Source organism: Thunnus albacares, chromosome 1 (assembly GCF_914725855.1).
Source record: "Thunnus albacares chromosome 1, fThuAlb1.1, whole genome shotgun sequence".
In the NCBI taxonomy this organism is placed as follows: domain Eukaryota; kingdom Metazoa; phylum Chordata; class Actinopteri; order Scombriformes; family Scombridae; genus Thunnus; species Thunnus albacares.
In genome coordinates, this window is record NC_058106.1 from 9,175,613 (window position 1) to 9,193,032 (window position 17,420).

The 17,420-nt window shown below is 39.2% G+C and overlaps 1 protein-coding gene across 1 annotated transcript in view; it reads left to right on the forward strand.

Annotated features, from left to right (window-relative positions):
- Nucleotides 1-17,420, forward strand: part of ntrk3b (neurotrophic tyrosine kinase, receptor, type 3b) — a 180,190-nt gene that overhangs the window by 33,714 nt on the left and 129,056 nt on the right. Inside the window, exons 2-3 of the mRNA XM_044370105.1 lie at nt 4,192-4,266; nt 7,180-7,251. Of these exons, the coding sequence (XP_044226040.1) occupies nt 4,192-4,266; nt 7,180-7,251 (147 nt within the window). The remainder of the gene's footprint in view (nt 1-4,191; nt 4,267-7,179; nt 7,252-17,420) is intronic.

Here is a 17,420-nt window from a genome sequence, read left to right on the forward strand (position 1 = left end):
AAAATAGAGTTTTGTTGTTTTTTAAGATTTTTGGCTTGTTTTTAAAATTTACCTAGCTTTTCAATTATTTTCGTGTCTGCATTCTATGACAGTTTATGTTGTAGTTTTCACTATTTACAACATTTTGTTCATATACTATTATGAACAAAATAATAGTAACAAATAATATTAGAGGCAACATCCTTAGAGGCTGGCCAAATATGTGCCTATAGCCATCACTGGATAATTGATAAAGACTCATCCATAATGTGGTGTCTATGAAGGCTCTGTGTTGAAATATGTTGGTTGAATATTTTTCACTTTTCATGTGACTTAATCTGGGTTTAATTAATTTGTGTCACAAACAATTACAAAAGTTAAAATTCATCTCTAAGGAAAGCTGAGACTTTTTTAAATGATAGCTGTGTAAAAGTACCCACTATGTTGTTTATTTTATTCAAATGCACAGTTTAGAAGTTCACAATAAAATGTAATGTTTAACAGTATTAAATATATAGCCCTGCATATATGACCAGCACAAAAAGGATACCATTACAATGTTAGATCCAACATTGACTCTGACTCTAAGATCAAATTGATTGAGTATGAAGAAGTTCTCCTATAACAGGTTCAGTCTGTAACTTCATTCACTATATTACTGGTGTGGGGAAGGGAATTTTAAGTCTCCTGAATGCATATTTATCACTGCTGTACTCTTTAGCACCTGTGGTTGACTTTTGTCATTAACCCCCTGATACAACTCCGACAAAAACAGTCTTATTACATTGGCAAAGGTCCAGTCGATCCAATCCAGTAAAACACATTATTACATCAATAAATATCCATGAATGGCTGCTGCATCATTTCAAATTAGCCGGCAGATGTCCTAATCTTCCAGGTATTTTCTTTTTTATAACTCAAGTTAGCATGTAAATATTATCCACGTCAGTATCAAAATGGCAGCTGCACACTGATGTTTCAATTGACACCTCACTTGATCCAATAGGAGCTTCCATGTCCTGTCCACAGCCTTCAATAACCAACGAGAGTCCATGTTGAAAGGAAGTGCCTGCCCCTTTTCTTTCATGTGAAGACTGAGCCAATAGGGACAGAGTCTGCTGATAACTGGCATTTCGAATAGCCAATGAAATTCCAAAAAATGACAATATGCAGCTTTAGTGGTTTCTATAAAGCCACAACTTGGCATTTATGTAAATTTAAATAGTTTGCTGTGTGTTACTTTTTATATAAACTGCTTTTCCACCATAGCACTTGTTTTTACTCTTTTATATGCACAAAGTTTAGTTTCAACAGGGGAACAAAGCACTATAATGTGTTTATGCTTCAGTTACTCTGAAGCAGGGTTATTTGGTTTCTCTAAATGGCCTTTTTTTGCAAGACGCCTAGAAATGCCCTTAGAAAAATGTGTAAAATATTCATTTTATATGGTATTGTTATTAAATTTGAACTTGGACTAGGTACGGCTCCATTCTGTGGTCCCATTGTGTTTTCCAGCTAATAAGTCCCAGCTATAGGTCATCTGCAGGTATCTGTTTGCAAAAATATTCAGTTGGAAATGAAAACCTTTTACCTCAGCGTGTTCAAACTTTTATCATTCAGTCCCAGTAGCACTTACTGTGATTCTGAAAAAAAAGTGTTACCTTTCAAAAGAGACCAAAACCATGCATGTACTCCTAATGGTTTAAGAACAACTTTCAATTCACTGTAGGCATGCCCTTAATAGGCGTTTTAGGCTAATTTTACAAGAATTTCAAGGAATGCTAAGTTAGGTTTACAGTCTTCCACACTTGGTCATTGTTTGTACAGATGATTCAAGTGGAAGAGTTCTATGCCCACTCAAGGGCTGAAAATGTCAATCACCTAACACTATCTTCACAAAAAAATATTTTGAATGTTTACTTTTGTAAACTTCTGTAAATCTTTACTTTTCTACTACTTTCCACACAGTCTGAGCCTGCCCTCTCGTTCTGTCGCTGGGGTAACACAGCAGTGCTGTGAATAAGCAGCGCCTTGCGAGGGGAATCCGTCCTGTTTGCTAGCATGTCACATTAATGACTCAGCTCCTTGCCTTCAGAATCAGCTGCCTTCAGTTCAACATCACCTCTGTGACTCTGTTGGCATGAAGCAGTTAGAGCTGCCACACATTTTCAGGAACACATTTGTTAACTCTCGCATGCATTTTGGTATCATACAGTGTTCGGCTTTCAGTGTATGAATGGTTGTATGGGTGTGTCTATGAATGAGTGGTATTATGCAACACTGATGCACTCCCTGATTTTGTTGTATTACCCAATAGTGTCTTCAGTTTCTTTATGCATCTTGGGCAGATTGGATACTATCCAATCTCAGAAAAGCTAAGTATAAATGCATCCTAGAAGCATTTGAGATGTACTGAAATCTGATTTCTCAGCTGCATTCTAACCAGTTGTTAAAAAGGTGTAAATGCATGTTAGCTAGCTAGCTGTAATTGCTAACTGGTAATTGCTGCATTATCACCACCATCTAGGCTGGAGTTGGGCTGGTACTTATTTCCATGTAGGCTGGGAATACCAGGACAGATTGCAATTAGATATGTGATCTTGTCAACAGAGAATCACATATGTGGCTGAGTGTAAATGAAAGTGTCTGAAATCTCATCTGAAATACTTGAAATCACAAGTGTAAATGGGAGCCATTGTTGTTTCCTGGCAATGGTAGTAAACAGGTGCACTTTGTTGACAAAATGACTATACAAGTGAGTGTGGATCCGAACAGCAGTAAAAAAGTGTTAAAGCAGACCAGCAGGGGGAGGGAAACAATTAAATCTGGGTAGGGTTAGGGTTAGGTTTAGGACTAAAGCAAACAAACCCAGTGTAAAAATGCTCTCAGTCAGTGGTCCACCTGGACAAATCATGTTTATTTTGCACTGAGTTCCAATCTCCCAAACCATTTGACAAATCCAAGCTCAATTTCACTGTGACTCAGCTCACATTATGGCCACAGTTGCTGGTATTCTGAATGTAATCAAAGCTTAAAATCATTGACTGGAAAAACATCCTGAAACAGCAACAGTCATGTTCTCTTACCGCTAACTGCTCCCACCTGCCAGCCTTCATAAAAAAATTGGCAACCCAGTAGCCACCTATAAAGAAATGCGCAGTGGAGTTTCAACACTGCTGGTTACATTTGGCAAACCTGTATTCTCCTCTCCACTAAAGCAGGTGATGCACCCCAGAGCGCAGAGCTCAGATAAACAGAATGTCTCAGACGCTGCCTCATCATTGTACACTAGATGCACAAAAGCCAATAGATATGGTAGTGGAGCACAGGGTTTGCCAAAAACAGCAGGAATGTTTGCTGCTGTTGTCATAAAACCCCTATCTGATCACAGACATCGTATTGAATGATGAACAGTGAATGTAAATCAAATCTCAAGATTATTATACGACTATGTATACAGTGTACATGTAAATAGATTTGTTTCTCCACGTGTCTAAACTGTATGTGTACACAGGTTATCTGTATAGCACCTTCCAAATTAAAAGCCAGCTGTCATCCTGCCATGTAAAAAACTCTGTATGTGTCTCACTGATTATTTGGTTCATAGCACTGATTTGAAATTTGACATTTAGAGTGAAGTTCTCTTTAGCATTTAATCATATTTTCTTCTTTCCAAAACAAAGCAATAAAGCCTTTGCTGTGTCCTCTGCTACGTCTCCTCATTTCCCTGGCTTAATTGAAACTGGTGTGCCCTGTGTGTGTGCCTATTTCATTTCCAAACCATAACAAACAAATCATTTGCAAATGCTCTTTTTCCTAAAGCTAATTTAAAGGTGCCAGCTTCCCGACTTTTATCCCACCACATAGAAGAGTTTTTCCTGGGAGTCTGATAGTATTAGTAGAAGTAAAACCATCTGCGGTATTTATTTGGTCTGTCCCCCTCACACTTCCCCTCACATAGATTAAGCTCCAGAAGCTGCCTCTTGGCAATTAAATCTATCAGAGGGCAGCAGAGAGTGCTTTGTCAGAACTGTTCCAATAATTGCAATTTAAATGAATATGGATTCAAAAAACTTTGACAACACATGCAGTCTCAGTTTTGCAACTTGGGACTGGAAAAAAAAATCTTGGCTTGTCTTCTGGTTTGTTTTTCTTTTTCCTCGGATGAACAGGAACCTCTCATTTACGATTCTCTTTCTTTCTTGTTTACAGACACATAGAGAACTGGACAGGCCTGCAGACTCTGAGAGACGTGGATATGGAGCTCTACACTGGACTACAGAGACTGTGAGTGTTGACACCGTTATCTGGCAGGGAGTGAGGGGAGACTAGTGACAGACACTTCACTTCTTTCAGTCCTACTGTGTTCCAGATCTGGAAAACGAAAGTGTAACCTGTACCGCTGTTAATCCCTGTTTTCCATTAGGCTGTAATTCAGCTTACAACACAAGTGGCTGCAGCTGCAGCATCACCAGCAACGCATCAGGATTTAGTGTCCGATACCTCTCAGAAAGTGACACAATCCCAGCTAATTCTCTGAGGAGATGACAATGTGTTAGTTGAGCTGCGCAGAGAGAAGAGGGAATGAAGGGTATGTTTCTGATCGTAACGCAAGCTGATGTTTAAACAAGCTTTTAATTCTCGACAGTCACACACCAGTGGAACATCCCCTTTGCTTTGCTTAGCCACTGATCAAATAATGCTAAAAAGCAGCAGGGAAAATTGAATTAAGGGTCCCTGGTGTAGCGTTGTGTTTTTTTTTTTTATTCTCATCTCTTCACTTCTTAAAGCAATGTTACGCTCCTTTCCTGCTTTGCTACCCTGCACTATGAGGTCACACCCTTTACATTCCTCTCACCCCCGCCAATCCTCTCTCAGCTGCCGCCTCCAGGCCTCCTTTTTTTTTTCCCTTTCTGCAGGGAACAGTATTCTCCTTTGCCCTCCAAAGTCAGAGCTGGCCTCTCCCCTGATCCCCTTGATCCCTCATCAGGGAGGCCAAGTGCAATATCTCCACCACTAAATTAGCATTTTTCTCATTACCACCACCTCTCTCCTGCTGCCTTGTCTGGGGACACTGGCTCCTCCCGACTGGAGTCGAGCCTTCTCAGGGAAGGCTGTTACCTTGTATGACGTTACGTTATGGGGCTGTTAGCAGTGTGGAGGGATGATTGAGCCATAGTTGCTCTGGAATAGTTTACGTTACCTTATTTTATATTCTACTGTATTTGATTGTAATTATTAATTGTAATAATTCATAAAAAATAAACATTGACTTTTTAAATGTTATATGACAATACATTAATCTCCAGAGAAAGAAGCATGCTGCATTCACTATGTTTATTCTTATATCTGCACCTTTCTAGTCACAAGTGTGATATAATTACTGTTGCTTTTGTGCTGATAAATTCATTAGTTATCATTCAATACACAAACCTTTTCAGATTTAAGTCACAATAACATTATAGGAATAGTTCAGCATTTGGGGAAATACATTTATTTGCTTCCTTTCTAAGAGTGAAAGCCATGTCAATCTCATATCAATCTCTGTTCAAAGCAAAACACAAAAAATCCTCAAGCCTCTTGTTGAATGTGTACATTAAAGAAATGTAAGAACAAGGATTTGTGGTTTTACAGGGAATTGCATGCAACTATTTCTTGGCAAAGGCTAATAAGTATACTTTCCAAAAGGCTGAACTATTCATTTAAGTAATGATTTATTTTTTGGTTAGAGTAAACTCGATCAAAAAAATGAAACTGAATTAATGTGATCAGTCTGATGTATCACTCTGCTAACATGTATGCTAAAGTCGACATAACTTCAGGTAGTTGCCTTTTAGCACTTACCACATCTACCATTTTTAATTTTTAATAGGTGAATATTTTATTTTTTCCTACCACAAAACGATTTTTTCTAAAGATTAGAGAAGATAAATAGTGTAGTCTCTTGGATTTTTCAAAAGCACCCTTCAGGTAAAATAAATGCTTTGATGAAGTGCTATTACCTTTCATTTGGCTCTTTGTGAGGTTTGGAAAACTTTACTTGCACAAAGACTACTCATTTAAATAAATGTAATTGGATCCAGGCTTTCCTAACTTTAACATAGAATTTTATATTGAGTTATCAAGCTCAACAGTCATCTGTTGTTGTGCTAATTTCCAGGCACTGAAATAATGGGGACATTTTTGTTAATTATTTTTCTGGGGAACTCCTTTGACGGTTTTCAAGGATCCCCCAAACCCTCTCAAGGACCCTTGGAAGTCCCAGAGTCCCACTTTTGGAACTTTTGGGTGATGAAACACCACATCCCAGTCAAACGCCACAGAGGTGTGATCAGACTTCTAGAAGGTAATTGGCACCAGCAGCTGGGTATAATCAGCACACTGTGTTATGAGGCGCTCACTGATGATGTCAATGACTTCTTTGGTGAGAGACATCTGTGATTACACGATTAGAAGTCATTACCATTGTAGCCTAGAACAGTGGTTCCCAAACTGGGGTGCTGGGAATTCCAGGACTCCTTGAGAGGAGTCCACGGGGTCCCCTGCAAAATGAGGATTAGTTTAATTTCACAGTTATTTCACTCGATACAAGTGAACACAATGAAGGGATGTGAAAGAATGCACGCCATAATCAGAGGTTTCACTCGCTTTAGAGTAAAGACGCACAAGTTCACAAATCTTTCATCAAATGGCGGTTCAAAGTGAATTTCTATTTCGAGCTGAGCTCCGGGGTGTATACATGCGGATTGAAGTTAAAGTTGGAATTAAAGTTGGAATTGGAAGAGACAAAGAACTATTCTGACTCGTTGCAGTGGATTACTGCAGCAGAAACAAAAAAATGTCTTGAAATGTATCAGTACTGCATGGTTGTTTCCTTACTATGAGGCCACCATTTTGTGTATTTTAAACATGTTCATTTTTTGTTTCTGCCCACATGGTTAAACATTTTCTAACTGCCAGAGATTAAAAAAAAAAGATTGGAGCTCAAGATGAGGAACAGAGGCACGAGCACAATGAAATGCACCAAAAATAAGAAGGGAAATATAAAAAATCTAAATGGCCTACATGCAGTTATATGATCATAACACTGTGCTACCATGTGAATGTGTTTGTATGTGCCCGTACCAGAGAGAAAAGACATGCCTTTGTTTTGGTGGTCTGTTCACAGTTTCATCTGTATTTTATCATTTGTCATTTCAGAACAATCATGAATTGCAACCTGAAGGTGATCCAGCCTCGAGCTTTCGCTCAGAACCAACACCTACGCTACATGTGAGTAAATATTCTATCTTTGACAACCGTGTTACCCATGCCTTCAAAAGATTTATTATGATCTGTAATACTTGACAGCTTGCAGTATATGGCTATAGATGAGTTAGTGTTGAGCAGAAGATGATGTCGTTGATAGAGAGTGGCTTCAGGAAAATTGTGGCGGTGCCATTACTGTCGCAACAGCCGCACATCTTAAATGAGACATCCATTATTTGCCTTGGATAATTGGATTCCTATCTGCCCCAGTTCTTTGTGCTTCAGAGCAACATGCCGAAGACGCAGTTCCATTTAGACTGCACTCGCCAAATGGACAATTTGTCCAGGAGGCCGAGCATCAGAGAGCTAGGCGAAGAGCAAAGTAATTTCTTTAACAAAGGCTGATGTGTCACCGTATGACAGCCTGTTATTCTCCAATTTTCTAGGAGTAAACACGGTGAGGAACACAGTCACAGTCTTTTACCTGAGCACACTGCCATTTGCAATTTCCAGTTGTCGGTTGAGAGGCATTTTGGTCTCTCTCTTCTCTGCAGATGACAGCTGTTAGGCTTGAATCTGTGCACTTTGCACTGTGTGTGTGTGTGTGTGTGAGAGAGAGAGAGAGATAGCAAGTAATAGCTCATAATGGCAATATTAAAGTAAATGCAGTGTTTGTCAACTGAGTCTTTTAGAGAGACAGAGACCATACTGACTACCAGATTTACTTTACTGTATGTTGTCTTACAGGTTGACTTTTTGTGAGCATAAGCATCTGAGTATGTGTGTGTTCCTTGGTGCACATTATGGCATGTATGTGTGTAAGTCTTTAAAAAAAAAGGTGGTGTTGCTTGTCTCTTTTTCTAGTTAGGTGAATGGAAGAGCAAATCAAACTCATGGAGATTTAATGAAAGCTCCAGAAGATGGATTTGCTAACACACGACTGAAAACAAATTAAAGATTGTAATGTTCTCATGTTGTCCTCCATCTTACTGTACATAATTGCTGCGCAGTCATCAGGTGTTCAAAGTAGACTTTAAAAGGTCTAAAGCGTGAAAAAAATATGAGAAAAGATCAGAGGTGGAGGTGATGACCCTTTTTTCCTTTTGTACTCATTGTAATGGTAAAGAAGAGTGTGATGTTCAGACCTTAAGTTAGCAATTAATATAAGGTGGTTAATAAAATTCTCTTTCCATTAAGTTTTAAATAAAATGTTACATAAATTGAGTTTCAGTGGATTTAGCCTCCACTGCATTTTCACTCCTCTAACATCAAGGCATTTGCATCGTAACCAGTGAAAGCCCCACCCCAGACAGCCAATGACAGGCCTCTATTGTGGTATCGTTAAGGCAGGTGGACGGTTGCTAGGTGACACCGAGGATGATGATGTCAAACAAGATTAATTATTATGCCTAAGCTTAGCCTCAGAAGACCGACCTCATTGATGTCTGTGTCAGACAGGTCTGCTCAAAGCCCACGCCATCAGACGCTGAACTGGTTGCTCTTTTGTGACGAGAATTGAAGCTATTCTCTTCATCACACATTCAGGTCAAAACAGGCTCAATCACACACAGTAAAGATATTATTAATCCCATGTGCTGTAAATGTGTTGACTGTAATTACAGTAACACCCTCCTTAATTACACTCTTTTCAATTAATATTCCTCTTCTCTGTGTTTTATGGCATGTATCGTGCATATTTTCCTCTTGATCTATGACATTTTTTTGTGCAGCTCGCTACACTATCAAATATTGATACAAAGTAATGCCACAATAATTCAACCAAAACCGGGGAAAGCTTGTGCATTAACTATTCAGTGCAGCATTTTAGGTCTTTCCCCAAGTAAAAAACAGAATACCGTGTAAAACACACCACAGCAATGGCAGTCAGCCTAACAGATATCAAAACAAACAAACAAAAGTACAGCTTACAAGCTCTACCAGGCTGGATATGCTGACTAAAACATCTGCCTGGTTCATTAGAAATGAACTCAGCTATATTTAATATCCTTTTTTTAAAACCTTTGTTTACTTTCTTAAATACTCTTATCAAAGTATCAACGCTGTCATTATAAGGTGACCTCTAAGGGCCCGTTATATTTTATTTGAGCCCAAAATAAAACTAATTACAGTATACCATGGCCTGGGAGACGTAATTCTGTTCAGCAGGAGATTGGTGCATAAAGGAGGTGCAGAGATTAATGCAGCAGTTAGTGTGCTCCTTTAAAAACCCACTGTGCTGTTGATGTGTTCTAAATTAAGTTCACTGTCTTAACTCTCTGGAAAGACAATTCAGATGAGATCAGCTGATTGACATAAAGGTAAATATAAACTGTGTAAGGCAATACAAAGCTCCAGCATTAAATCTGTGTGAAATACACTCATGTCACAACTATTTGATCAACTCTCTGAATTAATGTGCTTGCAAGATGCAAACATTAAATCAACACAGTATTTACTTTTAAAACACCTAGCTGGTGCTTTTCTGCTGAGCGATTAGTGTAAATAAGCAGCATTTCCAAGACCACAGGCACTACAACTACTACTACAAGTAAACTAAACATGACCCTAAAATGATATGATTGAGCAAGAACTAACAGTTCATCAGGGTAATAACCGTTTATCTATACATTATCGCCACTGTCAAATAGTTCCTAAGAAAACTACTTGTGCCCAAATAAAACCACATTTGTAGACTCAAACCTGCATTGTTGTGCCATTAACAAACACAGCATTGATATATTACCACCCTATAAAGTTTACATGGTGAACAAACAGTTGCCTATTTACACATCTAGCAGACACAGGGCAACACTGGCATTCATTTAGAGTCATGTTTGTGTCTGCTTGATGAATGTAAGTCCAATATTCAACCACTAACTCCTGAGAAAAACACCTGCCCCTTTAGCTAAATACTCTACTTTGGTCAAAGCTAGTTGCTAAAAGGGCAGGTAGCGTACAATGAGTTTATCAGAGCTGTTTCACTAAAAACAGCTGCCTACATATAGAAATGGCAGTGATTAGAGCTGTGGGACTGAATCAAAACAGTAAAGTTGGAGGTCAGTAAACAAAAGCAATGACGCTATAAGGCTCCATTGAGCTGCAAAAGTAGTGAGAATCCTCTGTGGGTTTGTCACGACGAGCAACACTCTCACTCTCATTGGCTTTATTTTCTAATAATTGTCTCCAGATACACCCCATTTCACAATGTAAAAAATGCAGACATACAATAAAATTAAAATATCAATACATTTTATATTAAGTAATATTACTGTCATATAACAATGTTCATACTGGATTTAAACTGTTTTCTTTTTCTGAGAAAGCTGTGTAATCAAAAGATTGTTGGCTCAATATGGTCATAAAAATGTGCTTGCTAATTTAACCCACAAGTGCAAATTATTTACTGGTATTTGCAACTAAGTTATGATATTGATATTATAATGGAAACTTTTCTCTAGTCAGGCAATTTAAAAACATCTCTGTGGGATATCTGTCTTAAAGAAGACACACTCATCAAGTGAACATATTACTGTGTTTGTCCCAGTGGCCCCAGTGCCTCAGCAGCAATTCCCTTCTCACCAATTGTTGTGGCTGGAGAAGAGGATGAAACAGCATACGTACAACCTCTTAAGTACCATAGTGGGACACTAAAGGAACAATCAGTAATATTTTGCAATGTCACCGCAGAAATTAACCATACTCAGCGCCGATGAGTACACATTTACATTACTGGCTGCTGAGATTTTAAGACTTGTGAACAAGCAGTCCTGTACTTCATATTTCAACGCATGTCCAACACATCCACCCTTGTTCAAGTTTATTTGCACGTGTGTGAAAGAATGTACAGCAACCAGACAGCAAGGGATATGGTTCCCCTGGCAGTTCCACATCTTAATTTCCCACCACAAAACAAATAAGAATGTTTCGGGTGACAGCACTTCTCATCTACAGCTTTGATTTTATTAGAGGGGTCAGGCTGTAGGATGAGACAAGTTTGCCAGTATTCAGTGTTGTTATTTTATACTGTTTTCCATTACATTTTACTAAAGAGCTCAATTTACTGATTGTTCATGCAGTAGATATTTTGTAATGTGACTCTACAGTATACAGAGCCATGTATAATTACCTTAAAGAATCAGTGAAGAACATTTATGTGTGTAGACAGACAATAAGGTCTGGGATTGGTTTTATTAAGATGACAGTATTACAGACAGTGTAAGTTTTGCCACTGAGCAAGTCAGTTATCAGTAACTATAAGTGAGGGTTGGACTGGATTCTCTTGTTGTGGCCTTGTTGCATCACTGCTCCTGTGGCCCGGGCCAGGTGAAGGGTTTAAGACATAATCAACTCATTTTAATGTAATTGAGTGGGTATAAGATCTAATTAATGTAGCTGTTTAATGTAGTTGTTTATCATTTCTTTCCCACCCTCTGTTTCTCCTTTACTTTCAGCACAGGTATATTGATATTGCTTGAGTGACATGACTTTATGACCTGACTTAACGACATGACTTTTTGATATGACTTTCTTTTTGGTGTGTGTTTCTGTATGTTGCATTTTCAGCTACACTGTATGACGAATGCTGTAGCTACACAGTTCTTCCCTGGTTTAGTCCAAGCAAAATAGAAATGAATCAGTAACAAAACAGAGTAGCTCTTACCCCAAAATTTCTCCCACTTATACCTTTAAAAAATCGCTTTCAGTAGTCGCTATGTTTCTGCAGATGTATCTCATTTTGCTGTAGTCATTGTGTCAGAAATTCGCTCTCTGTGACATCTGATCGGCAGTTGGAACATTTCACAAGAGCCCTTGTGAAATGTCTTTAGATAATAGTAATTGTATGAAAGCTTTAATCTCCCTCAGAAGGTTCTTACTGAGGTTACACACACACATACACAGAGTCGTGTTTCCATCACTTCAGAGGACATTATATTGACTTACATTCATTTTCTAGAAGCGTTTATCATTTCTTCAATGAAACCACGCCCACTTCTGTATGACGAAAGCCTTGAACGACAGAGGCCTGGACGGCTGCGTTCCCATGGAAACCGTGCTCATGCACAAATGTATAGTATTACTTTCACGTTTCTTACAGGGAACCATGTACAAAAACAAACTGATAAGTTATTGCCATCACATCAGGATAAAAAATAATAAAGTAGAAAAACTTTATTGTCTATTCAAGAGGCAATTTTTAATGCAAATCTTTCTTCAGCCTTCTCTGTCCAGCTTGTTTTCAGTCAGTCTGGTTGCAGAGGCCCAGCGCAGCCCTGGGGGACAACACTTGCTGCACAATGTTTGGTAGAAGTCTTTCTTCATTTCTAAAATGTTGAGTTTTTGGGAGGCCTTTTCTTGTGCAGCAGAATCAGAATCCTGAAAATACAAAACTTGCAAAATGTTTTGAGAAAATATAGCAAAGTAGTGATGATGATCTGAGAAAAACAACAAGTTAATGACCATAACATTAACTTGGAATGACTTGAAAGTAGATTTCAGAACAACCTGGCATAATGCATTAGGATTTTGTGACAACACATCCATAAACAGTAATCATGGATTTGATGGACTTGGACAAGTGAACTATCAATATATTGCATGTATCATATAAAAATTTTAATCAATGAAAGATTGAAGATCTTTAGTGGGGGACACCCTTTATGGAAACAGCAGATGTGGTAGAAATAGTCATCTATTCCTATAAAAGGTACAAGATGGGTGCATAGTTTGTGTGAATAGTTTAAACCCCCCAGCCTGTCTTTATCAAAGACAATTACTTTGACAGCCTTGGAAAACCTGTACTTCATGAGTGGTAAGATTGACACATACTGTTTCAGTTGCTGTCATGCCAATAAGTTAACATTACTAAAGGCCTTTGAACTGACTGCATTCCACAGTTACGAAATACCATGTGGTCTGATAAATATTAAATTCATTATTCAGTGTCCCATATCGCTGTTTTCCAAGCTACACATAATACAGCCTCCATGTTTAACTCAAACTAGTCCTTCAGAATTAACATTTCCCATTACTAAACACCAGATAGCCACTGAAAATACAGTTAGGAAATAGCACAATATCTAGCTAATTCTTGTCACATTTGTGGTCTGATAAACAGTAAATTCATCTGCAGGACCTGCGTGAGTGCGGTTTCCATGGGAACGCAGCCGTCAAGGCTTCCGTTATATGGAGGTGGGCGTAGTTTCATCTAAACTGGGCTGGAAAACAATAGACGTTTCCTGGAGACTTATCTTAACCTTAACCATAACCACCACATGCCTAACCCTAACCTTTACCCTAAACTTAACATAACCCTAAACTAACCTTAACTTTAAACAAGTCTTCACCCTAAAATTAATGATTTACGTTAAGGGGACTAGCTTTTTGACACCATATGGGAGACGAGTCCCCACAACATGACTGTGTAAACAGATTTACATCCCCACAACATGGGGAATACCTGGACCACACACACACACACACAAACACACACACACACTGGTTCCACTGAAGGTTCTGTGTTGTGTCTCTTATGTTATGCATTCATACAGTAATCAAACTGCAGGGCATCATCTCTTCGCACTGCTTCGGAGATTTATTTTACAGGAATTAAGTGTATTATCTCAGCATGGTAATGGGACTGAACTGGGTTAGCTATTGTTTATTGCTCATTGTAGCCTGATCCATTTCAGTCTTACCTGTGCTTGCACAGTCACAAGTGCCTGAGGAAGTAATGATATGACCTTGCTTTGCTTGGTCAAGCAGGCAGAGGAGGCACACTGTTAAAAAATCGTCACACAATGCAGGATTTGCCCCTTTTCGTAACCTGACCTGCTTCACTGGGAGTCATGGCATGCTTGTGGCTCGGACGTTAAAGGAATAATTTGACATTTTATGAAGTGTCCTTATTTGCTTTCTTGCTGAGAGTTAGAGTTAGCTTAGCTTAGCATTAAGAGTGGAGGCAGGGAGAACCTGCTAGACTGGCTCTGTCCAAACATAACAAAATCCACGTACCAGCATCTCTAAAGCTGTTATATCTAATTTGTTTAATTTGTTAAAAAATTAAATGTAAAAATGACAAACTGTGGTTTTACTGCTGGAACTATTTCTTGGCAAGGTGCAGTGACTTTCTGGAGTCTTGTCTCACACTTTTCCAACCCCTCTTAAAAACCACAACTTGACATCTTTTAGAAAAGTTTTTTAAAAACAAATTATAAAAACACGATATCACATGTTAATTCATGAGCATTAGAGTTGCTTGTAGGCATATTTTATTTACTTTTGAACAGAGTCAGGCTAGCTATTTTTCCCTGCTCGTTATGCTTAGCTAACTGTGTCCTTGCTGTATCTTCATATTTAGCATCCAGACAGAGAGGTGTATTGACGTTTTCATGAAGAGAGTATTTCCCAAATATATAACTATTCCTTTTAGATTTGTTAATGACTTCCAACATGAGGCGAGGTGACTTGTATCAGTGATTAACACTGAAAGACAACAGTCAACTGATGGCTAGGTGATGACCTGTCAGAGTAATTTCAACTTCACTTCCTGTTCTGCTGCTCCCTTTGATCCCTCCATGTGTCTGGTTGTGAATACCTAGTGTTCATGCTTTGCCTCTATGACACTCACCTCACACACATTTATCCTGCACACAAAGCACTGGTGGAAATGAAGTCTATCAACAAAGGCGCCACTACAAGGTCTTGGGCTTTCAACTCATTTCTGCCACTGCTGGGTCCAGTTTTCTATTTGATGCTGCTAGTCGGCCGGGGCGTCGTGCCTCGTGCTTGTCCCCGCCTGTGTCAAATTAAAGGTCAGCGTCTGGATGGTGAGGCAACTCTTCTCTTTATTCCAGTGCAGCCAAGGGAGAGGCCCAATAAATCTGGAGGGAACGTTGTCACTGGGGAGTCGGAAAGGTCACTCCCCACAGGGAGAGGGAAGTGGAGAGACTCTCTCTCATTAAATCTTCCTGGCTACGTTTTTTTTTTCTTTCTTTTTTTATTCCTAAATGTCACTTTCATACTCGGGTCAGCTGGCCGGCTAGCCTGAGACCACCTTTAATTAGAAGTCTGATTATTCACTGTTTACCTAGTCAAGGTTTTTAAATTCCCTGCTTTCCTGTCAGCATTCCTTTAAAATAGACTTCCTTTTCTTCCTCCTCGACTGTGTCTTTTTGAAAGAGTTACTCCTGCAGTCTTGAGGTAGCCTATTAACTTCAGGCGGTGGCTGACTGGGAGATGAAACAGTTACCCAGATGACACCTGTAGTCTCGGTACTGTTCCGCCTGGTGCTTCCACAGGCACATAAAAATAGAATCTCCGAGGTGTAAATGAATGCTAAACCCTGATATACTGTCTGTGTCAAGCATCTCACATGCACATTCAAGGCAGTTAGCTGATGGTCTTACCCAGAGAAAGCAGGTAGGGTCCAGTGTAATGCTTGAGGTCATCTTAACCAAACACAGCTGTCTTGACTCATCAGCTGAACTTGTGACCTTTTTCTATGAGACAAGTTCTGCAGTCATAATGCTACTCTGACTAATGTAGACAGGTGAATTGTCAAATGTGCATCAAATATTTCTCTTTAGCTGGAAAAACTAGTTTACCTAGATTACCAAAATTGAGGTGGTTAGAAAAGTCAGCTGTAGCTAGTCTGGAGAATTGCCATTTTGAAACCCAGACAAGCTGGAGAGATTGATGAGGAAGTAATTAGACAGATTTTATCTTAACCTACGCAAGTCATTCATTAGAGAGTTGTACTGAGGAGTCTGAATATGAAGCAGAGAAATAGCACCCATGTTGAGCATTTATCTGTTTTGGAAAAAATAAATGACTTCTTTGGTTAAAAATAAAATTGTGACAGCTTTAGAACCTTTATTAAAAAGTAATGTACCTGCTATTACTGGAGCTGTTTCAATCTGTCACTCTGTGTCTTGGAGTGTTTACTTTCATTTACAATGTTTGACTGTAGATTTGAACCAAAGCTGTGTTATGTGAGTTTATGATAAAACACCTTTTGGGGTACAGATGTAGAGTAAAATACGAGTGATCTTTTTTGATAGACAGCACACATTAACATGTCTAATATTAACAGGTAATTACATTTCCCGAAATCCATCAGTGTGACAGAAATTCCTCTCATTTAAATGCATCTACGATTACTACTACTCTATTAAATATCTACTACTCTTCTCCCGAGGGGAAAATATTTCCATCTCTCTGTTTGGATTTCTGAAATTATAGCAGCTGTGTTTGCAAAGCTGTAATGGTGAATCCAGTTGTGTGGGCTACCTTAAATATTTGCTTCTGTGGGAGTCATTGCATGACTTTTGATCCCTTAAGAAACGCATAGCAGTTGTTTATTTCTCCTCATCCTGTCCTTTCCTAATTTAGCATTGCTCCGGAGGAGGAGTTCCTCCTACACTCAGGCTGTAGCCTTTAGAGACCAACACTGTTAATTCCAGTGAGCTTCCATTTTCATCAGATAATATGAATGCATTATTAAGTTGGGTGCACACTCTATATATAGTACAGGTGTTGGATACACATAGTTGCATTGCTTTGCAGAATCCATCCTTGAATCAACAGTAATTCAGCTGAGATCACACGCTAACGGTTCATGCCCTCTGTGCTCTGTGTGGGCGCTTTCCGAGTGTTAAATTGGAAGTTGGCGTTGCTCTGCGGGTAAAGGTTGTGTGGACCTGATTCCCTCCCACAGGCCGGCCTGCCGATTTGCTCTGCCAGGGCTGAAGCCATGTGACTGCGGGAGATAGCTGATGGGGAGGTGAAGGGTACTTCAGGATCTCCCTCTAACATTAGATTCCGTAGTAGACCGCCCCCGCCATTTTTCAAAACCTCACCACCCACAATGCACCACATGAAATTACTCTTCAGTGTGGGAAACGGACCATGGGACATGCTATTGCTGCTACAGTAGGTGAACCTAACTGGTGTTTGATAATGCAGGCAGTTTGGCTCTCTGGTTGCCATTATGCAGCAGGGGTAATGGATTTTTCCAATATGGAAAAAAAGGACTTTTTGATGAAAAAAACAACTCAACAACAGATTAGATGTGCCAGTTAAACAGGGCATATAGCAAGCCTTATTTCCCAGACGTGGAGGTTTGGGAGAGCAAACAAGCAGTTCAAATTGAATCAGCACATTCATAAATTCATACTGAGTTCAAATTTACATTC